The 20,054-nt window shown below is 40.5% G+C and overlaps 3 protein-coding genes across 3 annotated transcripts in view; 2 read left to right on the top strand and 1 right to left on the bottom strand.

The window, feature by feature from the left end:
- Positions 1-1,604: 1,604 nt before the first annotated feature.
- LOC109467696 (tetraspanin-9-like) lies at positions 1,605-15,762 on the bottom strand. Its single transcript, XM_019765740.1, has 7 exons — positions 15,552-15,762; positions 6,411-6,605; positions 4,889-4,963; positions 4,402-4,509; positions 3,548-3,685; positions 3,000-3,083; positions 1,605-1,877 (listed from the first exon to the last, which is right to left on the bottom strand). The coding sequence occupies exons 1-7, from the start codon at positions 15,615-15,617 to the stop codon at positions 1,815-1,817; spliced, it is 729 nt and encodes a 242-aa protein (XP_019621299.1). The 5' UTR covers positions 15,618-15,762; the 3' UTR covers positions 1,605-1,814.
- On the top strand, positions 6,771-13,128 carry LOC109467697. Its single transcript, XM_019765741.1, has 7 exons — positions 6,771-6,947; positions 8,625-8,739; positions 9,059-9,128; positions 9,984-10,063; positions 11,067-11,180; positions 11,363-11,467; positions 12,572-13,128. The coding sequence occupies exons 2-7, from the start codon at positions 8,659-8,661 to the stop codon at positions 12,755-12,757; spliced, it is 636 nt and encodes a 211-aa protein (XP_019621300.1). The 5' UTR covers positions 6,771-6,947; positions 8,625-8,658; the 3' UTR covers positions 12,758-13,128.
- A 1,870-nt stretch (positions 15,763-17,632) lies between the features above and the next one.
- The window catches only part of LOC109467684, a 5,623-nt gene continuing 3,201 nt past the window's right edge, over positions 17,633-20,054 (top strand). The window contains exons 1-4 of the mRNA XM_019765729.1: positions 17,633-17,663; positions 17,778-17,962; positions 18,654-18,828; positions 18,969-19,415. Of these exons, the coding sequence (XP_019621288.1) occupies positions 17,633-17,663; positions 17,778-17,962; positions 18,654-18,828; positions 18,969-19,415 (838 nt within the window). The remainder of the gene's footprint in view (positions 17,664-17,777; positions 17,963-18,653; positions 18,829-18,968; positions 19,416-20,054) is intronic.

Raw genomic sequence — 20,054 nt, 5'->3', positions numbered from 1 at the left:
TCAGAGGTCAGTCATTTTCCCTTCCCTCCAACACTTTATTATTGTTTCTGTGTCATGATTGAAAAAGTGAAGAACACGTGTTAATTTGTCAAATTGTTCAGGTACAGGTACAGGTCCGGACCTATACCTAAACCTCTGTACCAGTACCTGTACCTGTACCTGATGTTACGTTTAGGTACGCAGCCCTAATGTCTAACCTTCATCGAAATACACTGATCATGAGGTTTAAAGCTTGATTGATGCTGCTGATTTACTGATGATTTACTAGAATCCAATCAAATTACACACAGCTCATCTTTCTATGTAATGCCCATAACATTTCTATAACAGTTTAAAGAGTTTTATTCGTTGATTTTCAGGTGAAATCACAGTTATATCAAGCGGCGATGCAACCATGGTAGGATTTGTATTCTCGAATTTATTTTCATCTCCTGGCGATTGAGAAAGGTACTACAGGGACTGCTCATTTTGGCCCTTTATCAGAGCAAGTGCGTGGCCTTGTACACATCTGTTAAGCTTCGGTCACAACCCGCCGTAGGTGCTTCTGCGTGCTGTCTACGTGCAAAAACGTGGGCAATCGTACGGCATCCGTGCGTGGTGAGTACCACCTCCGTACGGAATCCTACGTATTTGGGAGCACGCAGACACGCCGTAGAACTTTAAGTGCATGTAAAACTTTTTTCTGCGTGCGGTCTACGGATTCACCACCCGTGCGTGCGAGTGCGTGCGTGCGAGTTCTCCACGTTTTCAGAAAAAAACGTAGCAGACGTAGCCTCCCAAAAAACGTACGGACAAAAAGCACGTCCGGCGGGTTGTGACCAAAGCTTTACAGAATTGTTGATTCGTCGCTAAAATCGAGTTAATTTTCACCTTACTCCCCCTGCATATGACCGCTTACTCGCTAACGGACGTTGTGGTCTCATGTTATATCTTAACGCCATTATTATAAAATAAAGTCAACTTTAAGCTACACGAAATTAGTACAACTAAGAAATATCATTTTGAGCTTTTGAGGGAAGCAAGACTATAACATTCAGGCAGGTATATGAACAAAATTGTTACAGAATGTCATGAAGTTTAAAGATTGGTCCACAGATGTTTTTCAATGACTCCTTAAGTTTTGACTAGGCATTGCCTCTTATGACAGATTGAAAATGTTCCATCGGATATCACTTTTACATTCAAAGAAGATATAAATTTTTTCAGCTTATTAGTACATGCATAAGAGGATAAGTTCACACGGTCTGGAAAAGGGCAATCATTATGATACACCAGCCGATCAGAGATTGTGTCCGACATGCAAGGAGGGTATTGAAGACGAATTCCACTTTATGATGTCATGTCCAACATATAAAGAAAACAGACAAAAGTTGATGAAATCCATAGCTTCCAAAACTAATGTTACGCTACCGCACTCAAAATCAGATATCTTTAATATTCTCCTTTCATGTCCTACTCAGATATCAGTGTACGTTGGAAAATTTATATTTGAATCACTACAAAAGCGACACCATATTGTAAATAGCTGATATATCCACTGAAAATGTAATAATACTCTTTCTAAGAAAACACCATAGATTAGCTTTAGTATCATTATGGACAAGCTCGTTAGAATCATATTTTAGTATTTTGTGTACAATGTATGTACCATTGTTGTTTCTTTGCCATACATTGCACAAGATACAGTTGTTGAGCAATAAAGTTGATTGATTGATATAAAATTTCTCAGCTTATTAGTACATGCATAAGACGTTTAGTGGCGTATGTCTGTCGCCTTACTACTGAAAGTGTTGCTGGTTGGGAGGAGCCTGTCTCTACACAACCCCGTCCTTACTCAGGTTCCTCAGAAGATAAACCGTGAAGGCGAATCCGATCAGCTGAAAGGAAGGAGATCGTCATAATTTTTGCTAGAACGCCAACAAAGAAGATTTAGGTAATTTGCATTTCATTCAAGAGAGACTAATGCTGGTATTAGGTAAACAATTCAAGGTTGAAAGAATTCTCTTGATGCAAACTAAAGCAAATCATGAATACACGTGTACTACACCCAAATCTTTAGGTAAGACATACACCTCTTAACCTTACAACTCGTTGTATATGGCGATGCCAACAGGCCAGATTTCTACATTTTCAATTCTATAGTCTTTTTCACATAGCAATTATGGCAATTTGCAGTATGATATCATTATACGTGCAGTATGATTCGCATTCGCATATTATATGTGCAGTATGATTCGCATTCGCATATTATATGTGCAGTATGATTCGCATTCGCATATTATATGTGCAGTATGATTCGCATAACGATTAGTATCTCATTACCTGAATGTATAACCTTCAACGACGTGTGGTACAAAAGATGTTAGAGATGTTAACATCATTCTCTCTTTCAATCTAATATTAGGAGTCTTAATTACGGCTAACCTTGATTTAGAAATGTGTATCTTGATATAATGTTTCAGCCAATTGCAGCCAAAATCGTGAGTTAAAACTGGTATGTCGTATTTCACGCTTATATCGCCATACCAATTGTATAAATCGGAAATTCTATCATTGTTCTCCCGTTGTAAAAAGACTTTGTTCATGACCTACTGTTCTCAGTTGTTTGGAGTCTAGTTATGGAACTCTGTTTATGCGAGTGTACTAGCTAAGTGTCGTGTTGCATACAATAATTGCTTTCGTATTCTCCTTTTTAAAAAGTTGCCAAGAGGTTGCAGTGCTAGTTCAATGTTTGTACACCTCTCGGCCGATGCATTCGATGCTAGACGCAGGAAATTGTGTTATTCCTTCTTTAATAGCCTTTACGCCACCAACAATAGTATTATATGCTGTCTATTGAGGTCTGACTGTCAGTTCAGAAATACGTATTTCTAAAATGTGTATAAATTGTTGTATGTTTAATTTTTTTTTGTGGTTTTACGTTTGTATTATGGGTATTACCTGAAATAAAGTCATTCATTCATTCTTTCATGCATCATAATTTGGCAAATCATATCCACCTGAACGAAGCCGAGACAGAGGACGACAAGCCCGATGAGATAGACGATGTCGATGAGAAACGGCTCAAACTTGACCCGGCAGCCCTGTCAATATCATCATAGATCAAACTGTAGGATAACTTACAGATTAACATTGTATTAATGTCGTCTAAATAGAAGGTTAAATGGATACAAGCAATCCAAAATGTGCCGAGCGGTAGATGTGTAATTATTTAGACTGTCAGAACCTACAAACGATGACACATTTCCAACGCCTGCACGAAATCCGGATTTTTCAGGGTTGTTCGTTGGACATTGTTTGGTCAACGTTGCATCAGACTTTTTCCCGTTGCAAGCAACACAGCATTTGAAAACTATAGCCAGGATGTCATCCTTGAACTTGTGAATACGAAGCCCTTCTGCCGAAGTACTAAGCACAATACAGTACCGGTTCTGAGCAGGTGCAGTACGGTGTGAATGCCACGAGGTACGTGGTATGTTGATAATGACGGGATTTCAATGGTACTCTCAAACATAAGTGTTTATATAGAACTGTTAAAATGAGTTACCTTGTACACCCAGTTGTTGGAAGAGTCCATATCACAGTCAGTTTTGTCTGATTCCTCCTGACACGAGCACGTTCCCCCCTTACTGCCCGTGCTGCGGTCCACCCAGTCTGTGTAGTTGTTGATGCCGCAACACTTAAACTGGTTATAGGGATAGAAAATAGACTGAACTTGCGGATATATATGGAACTAGAGTAAGTAACATTTGCAAAGCAAATGCATAATGTTTACCTTTGGACATGGTCTGCATGGTATTTGTTAATTCTTACTCAAATACATTCACATACATGTACTACTAGTATATGGTGACAGGAGCAGAGCAGACCATGAAATTGCAACATTATGTAACCCAACACCAGTCACCATGGAGGCAGACGTCAACAAATCATGTCATTGGTCAGGTCAGAGGTCACTGTTTGGAGAAGAAGAAGAAGAGGAGGAGGAAGAAACCGAGCAAAAACAATATGTTTTCCTTCGGTAAACATAACTATCATAATACTAGCCATGCTGTGTAAAATGTCGACTATAGTTTATATATACATGCGGTATGATATGTTATGTACAAAAACGCATTCAAATTTCTCACAATATAACTTTATAATGATAAATGCATCATCTACTTTGTGTCAAGAAAACTGGACCAATGAATTTTGTTTGGAAATATAAACAAAGAGAAGCAGAGTTCACGGCCAGGGAAGTGCATCATGGGGAAAATCTGGAGGGGAGCAAGAGGTCTAAGCACATATGCAGGTATAGGCATTAACAAACTTTTAGAAATACAAAGCCATGGGTGGATATAAACATGTTACATCCCCACACCATATGGATAACTATCATAATCAAAGAACAATAAATACCAGGCCCTGGAGGTTGCTCATGGCCTCTTGGATGCCTGCCGAAGTATCGTCCAGTTTTGTACCGTCGTCCAGAATGTTGGCAAATGCCTTGTCCATTTCCTCTGCAACCTACAAGAAAAAAAAGTTACAAAACAAACATGGACGTTTGTAGGTTTTCAATGTCAATCAAGATGTTGTACAGCCAATGACAACAATCTGTCTTATCAAATATGGTACAATATCTTTTAATATAGATTATGTTTGATCGCTCTATTCATGTGTCTCGTATTTACTCATAACAAATAAAATAGGAACCATAGGCCTGCCTGGCCCGGTAGTCATGGCTCCCACCGTTGAGTCCTTCCGGGCCAGGCTGGAAGCACGAGACCAGGTAATTCTTTAGATTTGATCTAGCTGATTATTACCAACTCACGTACATCGTTATCAACATCAACTCTTACAACAGGGTCTCTTTTACTTGCGGGTTATTGTGTTAACGATTTCGTACCTTTGTCTTCCAGATCAACCCGACTGCTCCGGCTGCGACCTCGGCCAGGAACAGCGCGAACAGGAAGATGGCGTACTGTGGGACATGACAGTTTATTGCAAATACATGCCCGAGGGCTAATTGCAGTTACAAACAACATAGAAAAAAATACAGTGGTATGTGAGACTATATCTACTTCTAACATTATACTATATTCTACAACATACATGGTACTAGTTTTACTGGGTTTGACTTCTTCTTTTTAGGCAATGGAAGACGAATTTACCCACTTCTGTAATTATTAGGGTTCTTTGATTTTAGTAGTAAAATTGTTTTTTTTTTTTTGGTAGGGAATGGTGGGGAAGTAAGGGAGCATTTTGGACACGGTGCTAAATAATTGATTTCTGAATAATTGATTTGTGACATGAGACGGGGTGAAATCGTGAAATTAGCAGAGGTTATAGCTTAGAAGCTAGCATCACTAGTTTAATGGTTAAATTCAAATGTAAAATCATAGATGTTACATGTAACAGTTACATTCACAGGTATGATTTCTGACGGTTATACATTAGCTTGATATCCCAAAGGAATGGAATGTAATTTGCATTTGCCCAGCCATTTGCTCTAGAATGTTTTATTTTCAGCAGAACTGTGTTCGGTACTTCCTTAAGAAATAAAAGTATGTTTTTATCTGTCTGTGTGTCTTTCTTTCCGCATATTTGTGGTCAGCATAACTTAGGCCTTGATCAAAATAGGTTTTACAGCCCTGCAACTTAGTCTAGATATTTTTTTTATTTCAACATTTAAACAAAACAACACATAGTGGTAACGCACTCAAGCGAAAGTACTTATATTAACGTGACCACTGGACATAAAAATAATGATTACAACACAGGACAAAAATATCAAATAGGTAAGGTTATTGGAATACCCGACCACTTTTTGGACCGTACCATTATATAGGGGACATGACAATAACAGTAGTGTTAAGACCTGTAGTATTTATCTATTAGAAAACATATTGTAGTTTGATTGAATACTTCCGTTCAAAATACAAAACAAATTCAAAAAGAAATAAATAGAATTTAAACAGAAAAAGACTAAACATAATTCTTGACTCCCCCACTAAAAGTGGTATTGTTCCAATGTCATGTGGTCACTGCAAATGATTGCCTAGATGGTCTGTCCATGCCATCTTGTTTCATGTTGAATATGAGAATCTTTTCGGCAATGTAGAAATTCTTTAAAGGAATTTGTGTGAAATAACTCTGTCAGTTGGATAGGCTATATGATGATAACGTTAATGTCCCGCCTTATCCTCGGTGTATATGGTGAGATAATCCCTGGTCAGGTGCGATAACCACCTCATAAACCACCAAGTGAGCGGAGTGCTTTATACACCTCGGGGTGGGGCATTAACCCTTGATTATACTTTTGTTACCACAATCATGTTAAGTTAATGAGATGTTACCTGAGTTTATTTCCGACTATACGCTAAGTACGTTGGTGCCACAGGTATAAAGGTGAATTAAGTTCACAGTACCATGACGAGCATGCACTTGTTCTCCCTCCAGGCGCCCACACACCCCAGGAAGCCGATGACGAAGGTGACCGCGCCCACCCCGATGACGACATACGTGACGGTGTTGAACATCTCCAGGTCCAGATCCGTCACGTTCTTCATCCTGTCATCCACCAGAGCCCAGATCCCCACTCCCAGGAACGCCACGCCGATAATCTATGGAGATAATCAGAGTTATGCTGCACACATACAATCGAAAAATGCAATGTAATGATAACACGCACAATAACATATTCCAAGTAGATTTAATCCTTCTACAATGTTCACAAATGACAAGACTCGCGCTGTAGACGTTCATTATCAGCGCCCCCTTTCTGTAATGGTATGCCCCACCTTTCCTGATTGCACAATCAACCGTTCATTTGCATGCTGTAGTTTCCGTGCTGTACCGGAAAGTAACTATCCGCACCTTGTTCTTCTTGTTCAAGACATTCTTAAGCCCCAAATACTCTCGGAAATACTGACAGCAACTTCTACCTTGTCGTCTTAAGAGTCCAGGTGAGTCACAGGCCGCTGTTTTACATGGAGACTTTTTAGAGAGGGTCTGGAAACTGGAAGAGGGGGGGGGGTAGTGATTACGAAGTACGCAAAATTTTCACTGCCATTTACGAATTACGTCAAATTCTCGGAGCTGATTACGAACAGTTACGCGTTACAGATAATATACTGATTACGAATTAAGATGATTTGGGGCGGCTGCCTATATATTAAAAAGGTCTAATTACGCTTTACGAAAAAGGGCATGTAGGCCCTCTTTAGACGTTTATAGTTTTCAAGACTCGAAGTCGGAGTCAGAATATTTGGTGGTATTACCGAGAAATCAGACGGTTCCGGACCCAAATCCTTTTGTATTTGTACGGTTTAAGTAATGTTTGTATCAGGTTTTTGTACCAGGTAAGTCCTGGAAATAATAGGAAACCTTATCGAGTTGTGGAAGCCTTAAATACCTTAGGTGCAGTGGCTTCGTGAAATGAAGTTCTAGTTTGTACAATGAAGTAAGGTAATAGTCTGATAGTCAGAAGTATCCAACTGTCAGGCGTGAATAACGTGCATTTTGCATACTGTGTTGGCGCTGCTCTTAATACTTTTCTTTAATCATGTCACCAAATAAAACTGTAAGTGTGTGTTACACAAGAAATAAGGGGAAGATATCTTTCAGTTCATGAGGAACAAGTAGCTTTCTGTGTGGTCGACTTGTTTGTTTTTTTTTGGGGGGGGGAGTAAAACTGATATCTTATTCATGACGACACATCAACAAGTCGGCCCAAACCAGCCCCGAACAGACAACCCCGAAGGTATTAAGTTTCCCTACGCTTGGAAACTTGTAGGCCACACGGCAATTTCGCACGCTTGGTCGGCCCAGTGCAGCGAAGAAGCCATCGGTTTAGATCGTGGACGGTAGGGTTTGTGCCATTTATTAAACTCACTTCCGGGACATAGCGATGAGTATTAGCGTGCGTGTTTCCTGGGTGTGTGCTTCCGTCCTACATCCGTGAAAGAGAACGTACTGTTTGCGCAAAGCATGGTGGGAAAAGCTAACTTGAGGGGGGGGGGGCTATTTTGGCTATGATCATTAGGCCATGTTGATTTGAGTATATGGATGGCATAAACTGTGACAAAAGTTCTCCGAAAAAGTTTCTTTCATTATCAAATCTACGTGGCCATGAAGGTTTAACAAATGACTAAACACACAGAGTATGGTACATGTATGACGAATGATAGACTCTTCATTTTCATTTTTTCACATTTTCGTCTTTGCCTTTAGAATTGATTTTGGCATTCTGCGACGTTATTATGATCGTATTCCAATACTTTTACGGCGTATGCTCATTTTTCAGCTGCTCTGTTGTATGACAGTATGACCAAAAGCTTGGAGGGGGGAATAAATTTTGTTGTTTACTAGTATCACCACGTTAGATTGTGCTCTGTGGTTTTTAACCATTGGTACGCAGAGGGGGGATTTTCTTATGTAAGCCACTGCTACTGACAGTAGCTTGATGTACCGTAAGGTAATCTTTTTTTTTTAGTTGAACTAATGTGGCTCGAATGTCGTATGCTGTATGATGTTATCATGGTGTAGTTCGCAAAATTGATCAGTTTAAAGTTTGAGGTTTAAATGATAGCCATCGTTTGTATTGTATTTATGACCTTCAGACTTGTGTCTATAATTTGCAGTTTGCTTGACAATCGCCAGGAGGCGTAGTCCAGGATGGCGATCTTACAGCGAAGCTGCTGCGGTTGCGGCTGTGACGTCAAAACAGGCTCTATTGTGGTCGCAGCCATCTGGATCGTAAGTCAAGGATAAAGCACAATATGTGTCTCACGTCGGATAGCTAAAATGAAACGCAGTGTTTTCAAGAAACATTCATATTATTTAAGTTACTATATATATAAAGTGTTTTCACACAGGTGGCTATGACGTAAGCAATAACGACCATGTCATTCAAATGTGTTTACTCGAAGCCTGTACTGACCGCACTTTTAAACATTTCTATGCAATTTGTCCACGTGTATTTGTACATCTTTTTATTGTTCCTCTTTTATATATGGACCTTTGGCCTGAAACAAAGAATAAAACTAATATTATAATGCCATGGCTTTTTCCACAGATCTTATCTCTGATTGGACTGGGCTATAACTCCCATGCGGCGTGGGTAAACTCACTTTCAGGATCCGTGTGTGAGTCACTTTTACATTTCTGTTTGTGCTTAAACTTAAAGGGTCAGGGAGTGTTTTCCAGCAACCTTCATAAACCTGCTTCTCATCTTGAGTCAGTAAGTCCTCACTCTTGGTGAGGCAAGAAATGCTGGTCCAATCCTATTCATGTAATTGATTGTGCCCGACATGCAAGGAGGGTATTGAAGAAGAATTCCACTTTATGATGTCATGTCCAACATATGAAGAAAACAGACAAAAGTTGATGTAATCCATAGCTTCCAAAACTAATGTTACGCTACCTCACTCAAAATCAGATATCTTTAATATGCTCCTTTCATGTCCTACTCAGTTATCAGTGTACGTTGGAAAATTTATATTTGAATCACTACAAAAGCGACACCATATTGTAAATAGTTGATATATCCCCTGAATTACAGAATGTGATAATACTCTTCCTAAGAAAACACAATAGATTAGCTTTAGTATCATTATGGACTAGCTCGTTAGAATTATATCTTAGTATTATTTAATGTATGTACCATTGTTGTTTCTTTGCCATACATTGTACCAGCTACAGTTGTTGAGTGATAAAGTTGATTGATTGATTGTAATGGTAAAGACGACAAGTCTCAGCCAGAGGCCTGGTCGTTCAGATTGTGAGAAAAGAAAGTATGATGTGAAATACGTAACGGTACAACAACAAAGATTTTTTCCGTCCACCCAATAGCTCAGTAAGGCCCCCTGATGAAATGTGGTGTTCTTAGATATAACATGGCTACTAGGACTGTTTTGAACTGCAGCCAAATGATTCTAACAGTTTTCGTGTGTCTGAATTGTTCACTACTGTTTTCCTATTGTTTTGTTTTGTTTTTCTAGTACCAGCCAACGTCGCCCTCCTGATCGTCTACATCGTGACCCTCATCAATCATATCCTACTTATCATCGGAATAGTCAAGGTAGAACTATATTATCACATATATAAACCTATGCCCAGTCGGGTAGTTTAGAGAGGTTCACCCGACAAGCATACTGTTTAAACCTTTAGTTCCAGCACAAAGAGTTGTTCTCGTGTAGAGATTTCGACCAGTCACTCCGGTGTTCTTAAATAGACTGACCCAATGAGTGTCCCCCCCCCCATATGCATGCTACTAATATCTGTATTAGAGTAGCTTTAGAGATGTTTGCACTACAAACATGTATATTACCTATTTCATCTGTGCGCCTGTACTTAGCCCGATAGGGCATGAATGTACAATAACGTTTATCATTATTATGTAATATTGGAAACTTATAAATTCCTTTGTTGGGGGGATGTGAAGAGCGTGCTCTCGCGTTGGTGGAAGAGCAAGGACAGGACGTTAAAGAACCCACCACACTTATCGATGATATCCTCTAAAACCAGTCCTTCCGAATGTGTGTATTGATCAAGCAACGGCCTTGTCAACAATTGTAGGCCGCCAGCCAATCAGGTATACCCTACCTGTTGTTGGAGGAAAAGCTTCTAGCCAATCAAATTACCTACTAACCCTAAGCGGTGACGTAATTGGCTGGTAACTTTCCTTTAATAACAGGATCTAGGAAGCCTAAGCCCCTGTCTCACGTCACCGAATATGGCCCCCCGAACACTAACGAACTTCCCTGAACCATGGTTATTAGAAGTACAAAGTGGTTGGTTAGTGCACGTGTTCGACGAGGCGGTCGGCTACTGTTCGGCTGCACCCTTCGGATGTGAATAGGTGGTTAGGCCAACGTACTGGTGGTAGCTATATAGACTTGAGTAGTTCAGCGGTGTTTCAGACGTTTTCGGGGACCAGATGTGACTCAAATTCGATTCGATTCAAATCAAAAGATAGGCGTGACCTAAATCTGGCCAGACTGCTCCCCAACTGTCTGAATGCCGGGGGAAGGTTCTGAATGTGTGACAGGGGCTTTAAATCACACCCCTTCCCACATCCACAGGCATGGCGCCCGCTGGTTCTGACCTGGGTGATCGTCACTGTCGTCTGCACTGCGGCGGCCCTGGTCATCTACATCTATGTGACGGTTGTAGACGTTGCAGGCATCGCGGACATTGTATGCTTTTTATTGCTTACTCTTTCCATTTCTGACTCATTGGTGCTAAAATTTTAACCTAAAGTATAAAAACGTTTTAACGTAAAGTATGCCATTGCTAGCACTGATGAATTTTCCTGATAATATGAAATTGCATTTTTGTCCACATTCCTGTCTCTCTCCTAACTTTCCGTTTCTCCAAGGCTGCCAGAGGCCAAGTCGTTATAAACGTAGACCGTGTGATATACGCGCTGACTGTGGGCATCGCACTCGTCTGGATCTACTGGGGAGCACTCTTTATCATGACGGTAAGGCTTTGTAGTAACCAGAATCGTGATTGATGAATGATCAGACGCGGTTTTGGATTACCCAAGCGTATCTACAGTGGGGGTCGCTGGAAGACAGACGTAGAATGTTCAGACTGTGCATGATGTACAAAATGACTAATAAACTGGTGGACGTACCAACCACTAAGTATCTGATACCAGCCCAGAAAAGAACAAGAAACAGTCATGTCTTCAAATATCAGAGTTATCAACCAAGAATTGAGGTATTCAAAAACTCGTATTTCCCCAGAACTATCGTAGACTGGAACTCGTTGCCACCAACACAGTTGGGGCATCATCACTATAGCTAAAAAGCTTTAAACAACTCCTGCAATCAAATGTGCAAAGATTGAGTGTAACAAGTCGTTCGGTGTGATATAGCTAGCTGCCGCCGCGCCGCGTACCTGCGAAGCTGGTGTGTTACGCCGAAGGGCGGTTATACCGGCTATACAGATACAGATACAGAATCATGCCGAGAGGTGGGGGCAAATTTATGTTCAGATACGCGAAGCTTATCTAGAAACGCCCTTGATCCTATCCTCAACCTATTGGGTTTTTTTTCTTTAAAACAAACAGGATTTCCGGTCATGATTAAATCAGACCTCATTTGTGTGAAGTGCCATGGAGCAAGCTGGTAGTACTTACTGCGCCTGCGCGAAACCTAGAATTGTGACGGTTTCTGTTGAATGTTTAGTCAACGTTGCAGAGGGTATCTTTTCCATCACAACAACTGTAGACAGGATAATATTCTTACATACGCAAAGACAAGAACGTTCTGCCTAACTTTCTATATACACATTACGTTACGGGTTCCGCGCAGGCGCAGTACCTTCTGCTGACATGGATACATCATGTGCCCTTGTTTAGTAATATTAAGGAGATCCGAAATATCGATGACGCTGCGTCTGCGTTTATGAAGTTATTCTAGCTGTCACTGGTGTCAACATACGTGCGCCAGTCATTCTGAAAAGGGCGAATTTCTACAAAATCTTCACACTCTCGTTCCAAAATCAAATCCAGTTGCTTGAGTAACTGCTTTTTGGCCTACACACACGTTGATGCGTTTTTTTTTTTTTCATTTCATAGGTGTACGGCTGTCTTGTGGTGTTTTCACATTACCAGAACCTCTGTGACGCCAAAATTGGACAGGGACAACTTCAGATGGTGGGTTGGGGCAATCAACCCAACATGGCGGGCAACCAACCTAACATGGCGGACAACCAACCCAACATGGCGGACAATCAAACTTCCATATTGGGCAACCAAGCCTAACATGGCGGGCATCCAACCTAACATGGCGGGCAACAACCTAACATGGCGGGCAACCAACCCAACATCGCGGACAACCAACCCAACATGGCGGACAATCAAACTTCCATATTGGGCAACCAAGCCTAACCTGGTTACCAAACCTGTTTTTGCTCATGAGTCTCGTTTGTCCTTTCCGCAAATAGCACTATTTTCTGGCCCAAATTATGACCTTTGGTTGACAACTAGGGTCGATCTATCGATGTAGATGTAGTTTGTACGTACGTGTCCATATAGGAGCATGTTTGCAAGGCCATGTTGATTTGATTATATGGATGACATCCTCTGAGAACCCCAAAACTGATGCGAGGTGGGGAAAAAACTTTTTCCAAAAAAGTTGCCTTCATTATGAAATCTACATGTATGTGGTCATAAAGGTTGAACAAAAGACTATACACACACAGAGTATGGTATGGCGAATAATACTCGTAGTAGACTCTTCATTTTCATTTCTGCACATTTTTCTTCTTTTCCTGAATTGATTTAGGCATCTATGACATAAGTATCGTTTTCCAATACTTTTTTTTAAACACACGACATATATTAGCTCATTTTGTACGATTTACAGTATGGTCGAAAACTTTTGGAAACAGACGAAAATTCATGCGCGCGTGGATGTCATCCACAAAAATCATAAATGATTGATCAAATCAACATGGCCTAACTCGCATTATAATTGTTTTCTATGGTGAGCTTATTGGCGTGTTTGACAAATATTAATGATTGGGAAAGGGAAGTAACCATACATATACATAGCAACGATGATGTCCAATATTACAGAAATTGAAGGCTTAGCATAAGAGGTTTGGAAGAAAAGTATATGCAATATTCAAGACGGGACGTGCCGGAAGTTGCTCTAAGTATACACAATCTAGATTATTATCCGAAAAGCGATCACAAAGTTAAGAATTAGTTGTCATAGATTAAACATAGAAATTGGTCTATACAAGAAAATACCAAATGACCAAAGGTTCTGTCCATTTTGTCCAAACAAGATTGAAAATGAGCACCATTTTATAATGGATTGTACACTATACAATGATAAGCGCTTATTGCTGTTCACCTTTCTTTCCGCTTGTTCAATTGATTTCAATACGTTAGATCCTATAGATAAATGTAACTACATTCTCAGGGGAGATAACCAGTACAGCGTTCAAATAGGAAAATACATTAAAGAATGTTTTGATCTTAGAGAACACATGTTAGAGAATAGTTAACCTTTATTGTTACATCATACATATCCTCTGTACGTAAGATGACGTTATCCACACATTTATTTAGTTTTGTTAGATCATTAGTTAAGTTGTAGAAGACCATACAAAAGTCCCTGTACTTTTTTTGTTGTGTCAATAAAGAATCATCTATTTTTCTGTGCTGTATGGTCACCATGTCGCAACTATCATATATGATATATACAAAACGGATACAGCACACTTTATAAAAGGAACAGTTGGAATAAAGGGTGGCATACCAAAATGTGAAGGAATCATGAAATTGCAACATCATTTCTGTTCACCCTATATCACCTGATAAGTAAGTAGTAAAAGGTTTAAAAACCTGATTGGGCAAAGATTATTTATTTATACGTTTGACATCCATAGATAGTTATGTGGATAGAACTTGTTACGATTACGTCAGGGTCAGGCGTTTGGCCTTTATCATGTCAAAGGCTGCGGTCACAAGTTGAGCTGTACTCGTCGACTGAAGTGTGATACAGAAGTTTTTATGTCCCCTCACATTACGTTGACTACACGCTATTGTAGTCATAAATTGAATATTGAAACAGGTAGATATTACAATAAGCCCCTGACCAAAGGTTCTGTCCATTTTGTCCAAAGCATATAGAAAATGAATTTCATTTTGTTACGGAATGTGCCAAATATGATGTTATACGTAACAAGCTATTTTCATTTCTCGAATCAAGTACAATAGATTTCAAGAGTCTCGATGTTGGAGACAGATCTAGATTTGAATATATCTTTACATGTTATGGTCCCCACAACGCAAAAATAGGTAGATATATAAAGGAATGCTTTGTTACTAGAAAAAATACAGAAACTTGTGATTAGCCCACTCGATTGTAACACTTGCTCGAAGACTTGTACTATCCCTTATTGTTTTGATAATTAAGATATGTTAGTTCGTTATTAGGTCTTATTCAACACATTTATCTTATTGATTGTTACTCGTAGTTTGCCGTACATTGTACCTTGTGCAATTGTCGTGCAATAAAGTTCTCAGATATCGATATCATGCGCCGGACATGTCAAAGTCCATCTATTATCATGTTAACCATTTACCGAACTTTATGCTATTCCGTCTGGAACGTCACATATTTTCGAGGGGGGGCAGGATACGTTTTCAGTGTCACCCAGAGTCACGCAGATAGAAAGTTTAGACATAGGCTGCTGCATGTTTCTTTCATCGATCATCGTCATTTCAATTTCTTGATGTATTTGAAGCTTATTCTCTATTATGTTTAGCGTACACATGAAGATTTAAAATGTCATCTAGTGGTTTTACAGTTCATGTCATCAACAGCATAAACAATAGAACAATAATCAGGTATCTTATTTGTTCTGGGAAAGTAACGTCATGCATGAAACATGTTTCTTCTTTTACTAGTCAAGACTAAAGTCTTAATGTTGGTGGATGTGCGTGAAAAACAAGCAAAGGACAATCGATGTACCTGGTAAAAGTGCTGTATGACTATCTGCACACATGCTAAACGTTTCCGCCTTAAACTACTGCAGCTTACCCAGAAAATCAGGTTGAATCCGATCAGGATGACCTTGATGAACTTGGCGCAGCAGCCTTCAGCCATGTTGACGCCTTTCTGTCCCTAATCTTGTAGAACCGATCAAAAAAGTGACTGTTGACTAACGTCCCCCCGGTCGTCTGCTCCGCAGTGTCACGTGAAATCTGCCGCACGTTGATATCAGCTCACTTTGATTTTTACTGGGTACAAAGATGGCGTTGTAAAGGGAGAATCTCAAATTTCCAATTTGTTTTCAAACGTAATCAATTCATTCCATGTACATCACTCACACATTGAACGTAAAGATTTCAAACCTAACAGATCGTCATCAATATATAGTTCATGAGAATTCTTATTACCTCCATGAAAAATGGAGGTATTGTTTTTGGCGCGTCTGTCTGTGTGTCTGTCTGTGTGTGTGTCTGTGTTTCCACACATTTGTAGTCAGCATAACTTCATAACACCTTTATGGATTGTGATGATATTTGGTATGCTGGTAGGTCTTAGGAAGACAAAGGTCAAGGTCAAGTATGGGCCTCCTGGTGGATGACCTTGGTACTGCAGCAGAACTTCCTTTTTTTTTAATCTTTTGTCCTGAACAAGCTATGGTCTTGACTTTTCGGTGACAGATAGCTTATCCTGTCAGAAATAAGTGGTGTAAGTTTGGTCCCCCTAGCAGCTTGTTCTGGAACAGCAGGTTAGTTTCTGGTAAAAACTTTCAAAGCCAATAAGTCCAGATTGAAACAACGTATTTTCATCATTTTTGGTGTGTAGGTAGCTGAGAGAGACTTGTACATAATTAAATACAAATTATGCAAATGTGGACCTAATTTGCATAATTAATGAGGAAATTCTATAATTACAGTGTTTTATATAATGGTACATGTAATCTATTTAATCTGTGGCAGGCGGAACATCAACAGATGCCAATTATGAAAATGATAACCTAATTTGCATAATTAATGTGAAAATTATGTGACTCCTTATTGGTGAATGATGGGAATTTTATACCTCGTGACATGTGTAAGTTACTTAAAGGTTAGCACCACTATACAAATATTATGTTAATGTAGAGGTTATTTGCATAATTAATGAGGACATGTTGAAATGAAGTATGACAAAGCAAGCCCATATTTCATGGAGGTATGAGATCTCAGAACTCTTGCTATTATGTGTATTGGCTATTTGTATGTTTTCTTTTATATGGGCCATGGATGCACGAAACAAAGAATAAAGGCTTGATACCATGCCCAGATGCAATTATGTATTTTAAGTTAACTGAGGTCGGGTTGTTTTCTGATATTGTGCGAACATGTGTTATGGGTCTAATTTTTGGTAGTTGAGAGATTTGAAACCCTGAACTTAAATCCAGTCGCATCTAACTGCAGATACTTTCAACTGTAGACTTGCCGGCTATACAAACCTTGGGACCGCTTTACTATAAAAACAGAACTGTATCAGATAGTGTAAGTGACTGTATCTGTACCGGTACCTGTACCTGTATAGCCGGTATAAACGCACTTTGGATGAAAACACCGGCTGGAACACACAGCTATAAAGACACCCACGTAACTAGTACAGTAACTGTAAATTCATTAAAACTCGTGGGGAATTGATTTCGTGGCAGGGGGGAAAAGGAGTTTCAAGTTCTCCGTGAACAAAAAGCCTCATTAGTAAGGATGATCACCACCGCCCCGTCTCCATAAGGGCCAAAGACAAAAGGACCGTGAGGACTAGACTACGTACGATGAATTATAGGGGTGCCAGCGTTTCCAACAAAAGTCACCATGTTATCTTTTTAACGAAAATATGATTGCATAACTGTTACGTACGTACATACCGTGAACTACACTATAATACAACCAGGTGCCATGAAACATTTTTGCATCGACCAGCGAGCTGAACATGAATTCTTTTCAAGTGTTCGGACCCCCTGCACTCTCCTGAGTGATCCTAAAGCTTGCTTCCATTGAGTTATGACGTCTGGATTGTCTGGACAGTAGAACTTAACTAGCTATTGGATTGCGCCACGTCCACATTTCACTCTCCAAGGCAAAGTCTGTGGCGTCGGCGTGGTGAAAATGTCAGTGGAGAAACTTGTCATGGACCAAGGTAGACTATCATGGACAGTTTTCTGTGTCAGATACTCCCTTCTTTTCTTTAACATGTTCCCCATCTATTTGACGTTGGTTATGACGAACAGTGTGTGTGTTTCATTCTATCAAGGTTCCGTTCCTTTCCTTCCTGGTGTGGGCCTGAGCAGGCCGTACAAGAGGCTGAGCGGGCGGCGGACGGGACTGGTACTGGTACTCCTGGCGGTAGGCTGGCTGGCGTGTGCCGTCCTCATGCCGCTGGTCTACGTCACCATGTCAAACCTGCAGCTGGAGGTGACCGAGCTCAGGAACCGCATGGTAAGGATCCGACTTAACATTTTTAGCGGGACAAGAAAAAAAGAAAACAAGACGTACAAGAACAATAATTTTGTACGTCAAGTACACGGTGTGTAGGACCAGAGTGACAAGTTTAATACCAGCACTCGCACCAAGTTCTTCATATCATCCATCAGTATATGATTTGTGGGACTCTCCTCAAACACGGGACCTTCGGCTGTATGTCCCGCCCGAGACGACGTCACTTGCTATAGCCGAAGTTGGGTGCTCACTTGTACCTGAGTCGACGTTTTTGCTTTCAGGAACTCAAACAAAAGTGTTTCTTCTAAGATCACAAACACACTTATAATTAAAAATGTGGGACTATTTATTAGCCACTGTCCCCAAAAGAAGACGTCAAACCCTCCAGTAATGTACATGTACTTAGAAACATTACATAGATCTATATAGACTAGACACTTTTTACCGTTTACTATTAGCCTCTGGTCAAGAGTTTGCACTAAAGTTTGTATCAGGGGCACAGAACCCAGAAAATTGAAGTCAACAAGAACCCGTCACCTCTCAAGGCCACCAGGTCAAGTTATCTATGTAACGGTGGGAAAATGAGAACAAATGCACGACACGTATATTAACGCGGATCACTGGGCTGGGAATGTGACTACTGTCTACCTAATTCAGTTGTTCTTACCAATTTCTTTTCACAATGTCACAGAACACTCGATCTGCACCGATCGCCTTAGCTGGTACAGAGGACCGGCGGAACGACATTGCTACAGGCGGGACACGCAGAGAGCGGAGACAGGCCGACCAGACACCGACCATCGGGAGCGTGTACGTGCGTTGGGGGAGGGATGACTGTGGTGACAACGCCGAGACTATCTACTCTGGTAGGTCAAACAGAAGACACAATTTACTTTAAAGGATGATTAATTCTTGTCCTGTCAGCAATCAAGATCATATCAGTGAAATCCTGTTACTTTTTCCGAAGATATCCTTTGATTCAGAAACCCATCTTGCCTTTTCGTAGGTGTTGTGGGAAGCGGACATTATAACCACCAAGGAGGAGTAAGTGACTACCAGTGCCTGCCCATGGAAGATGTGAAGTGGAACAACACAGTGGCCGGTAATCAGCACCACAGCTACATCTACGGGACAGAGTACCAGCTCAACAGTGCTGACTACTTCTCTACTGACAACATGGACCACATCAACAACCCTGTTAACTACGACGTCCCCTGCTCAGTGTGCCGCGTGTCCGGTCGGTCTGCACACGTCATGATCCCCGCCCGCCTGTCCTGTCCTGAGGGGTGGAGTAAGGAGTACAGCGGCTATCTCATGTCGGCACATCACAGCCACAATAACAACAAGAACTTCATCTGTGTGGACGGCGCTCCCGAACTCAGGATGGGATCTTCTGCTAACCTGGATGGAGCCCTGCTGTACCTGGTGGAGGCGCAGTGTGGATCTCTTCCCTGTCAGGATGGGCCTTACGTCAGCGGCTACGAGCTGACCTGTGTGGTCTGTACTTTGTAAACTGTTATTTGATCAGCTGGACGCAACGTCATCATATTCCCCTGCACTGTCTGTGCACATTGTCTTCATGTATGTCCCGAGTTTGTTGTTGCCTACTGGCTGTAGGTAGAACTTATTGCGTGATTGTATGTTCCACGGCGTAATACAGGCGATTGTGCCTTTTGTGTAATATAACGATGAATGGATCAACTGTGTATTTTTCACACATACGTTCAGCGCTCCAGTCAGACCAACAATACTAGTGGTCAGCAAAATACAACACCTTTTCCATACAGAGGCAACGGAGGGAAAGACAAGTATAGCAGCTACATAAGTTACTGTCAAAGATTGTCTTGAGTGACTCTTGCTCTATGATGTGTAATGTTTGCTTTTAAGACGCAATACATAAAACTGTATCTGTATGCATCTTCGTTTCAGTAGTTGATCTTGAAGTCAAGAAAGGTGAACAATATTTTGTGGATATTGCTTCAGTTGTATAGGTCACTCTTCTGTTATTGTACTTGTGTGTGTATGTTGAAAAAGTTCAATTTATGTATGTACACAAATGTATTTTGGATTTCATATATATATATATATATAT

This window comes from Branchiostoma belcheri, unplaced genomic scaffold, assembly GCF_001625305.1.
Source record: "Branchiostoma belcheri isolate BF01 breed outbred unplaced genomic scaffold, Haploidv18h27 scaffold188, whole genome shotgun sequence".
Taxonomy (NCBI): Eukaryota; Metazoa; Chordata; class Leptocardii; order Amphioxiformes; family Branchiostomatidae; genus Branchiostoma; species Branchiostoma belcheri.
The sequence above is the reverse complement of the archived record's forward strand: the minus strand, read 5'-3'. Positions and strand labels throughout refer to the sequence as shown.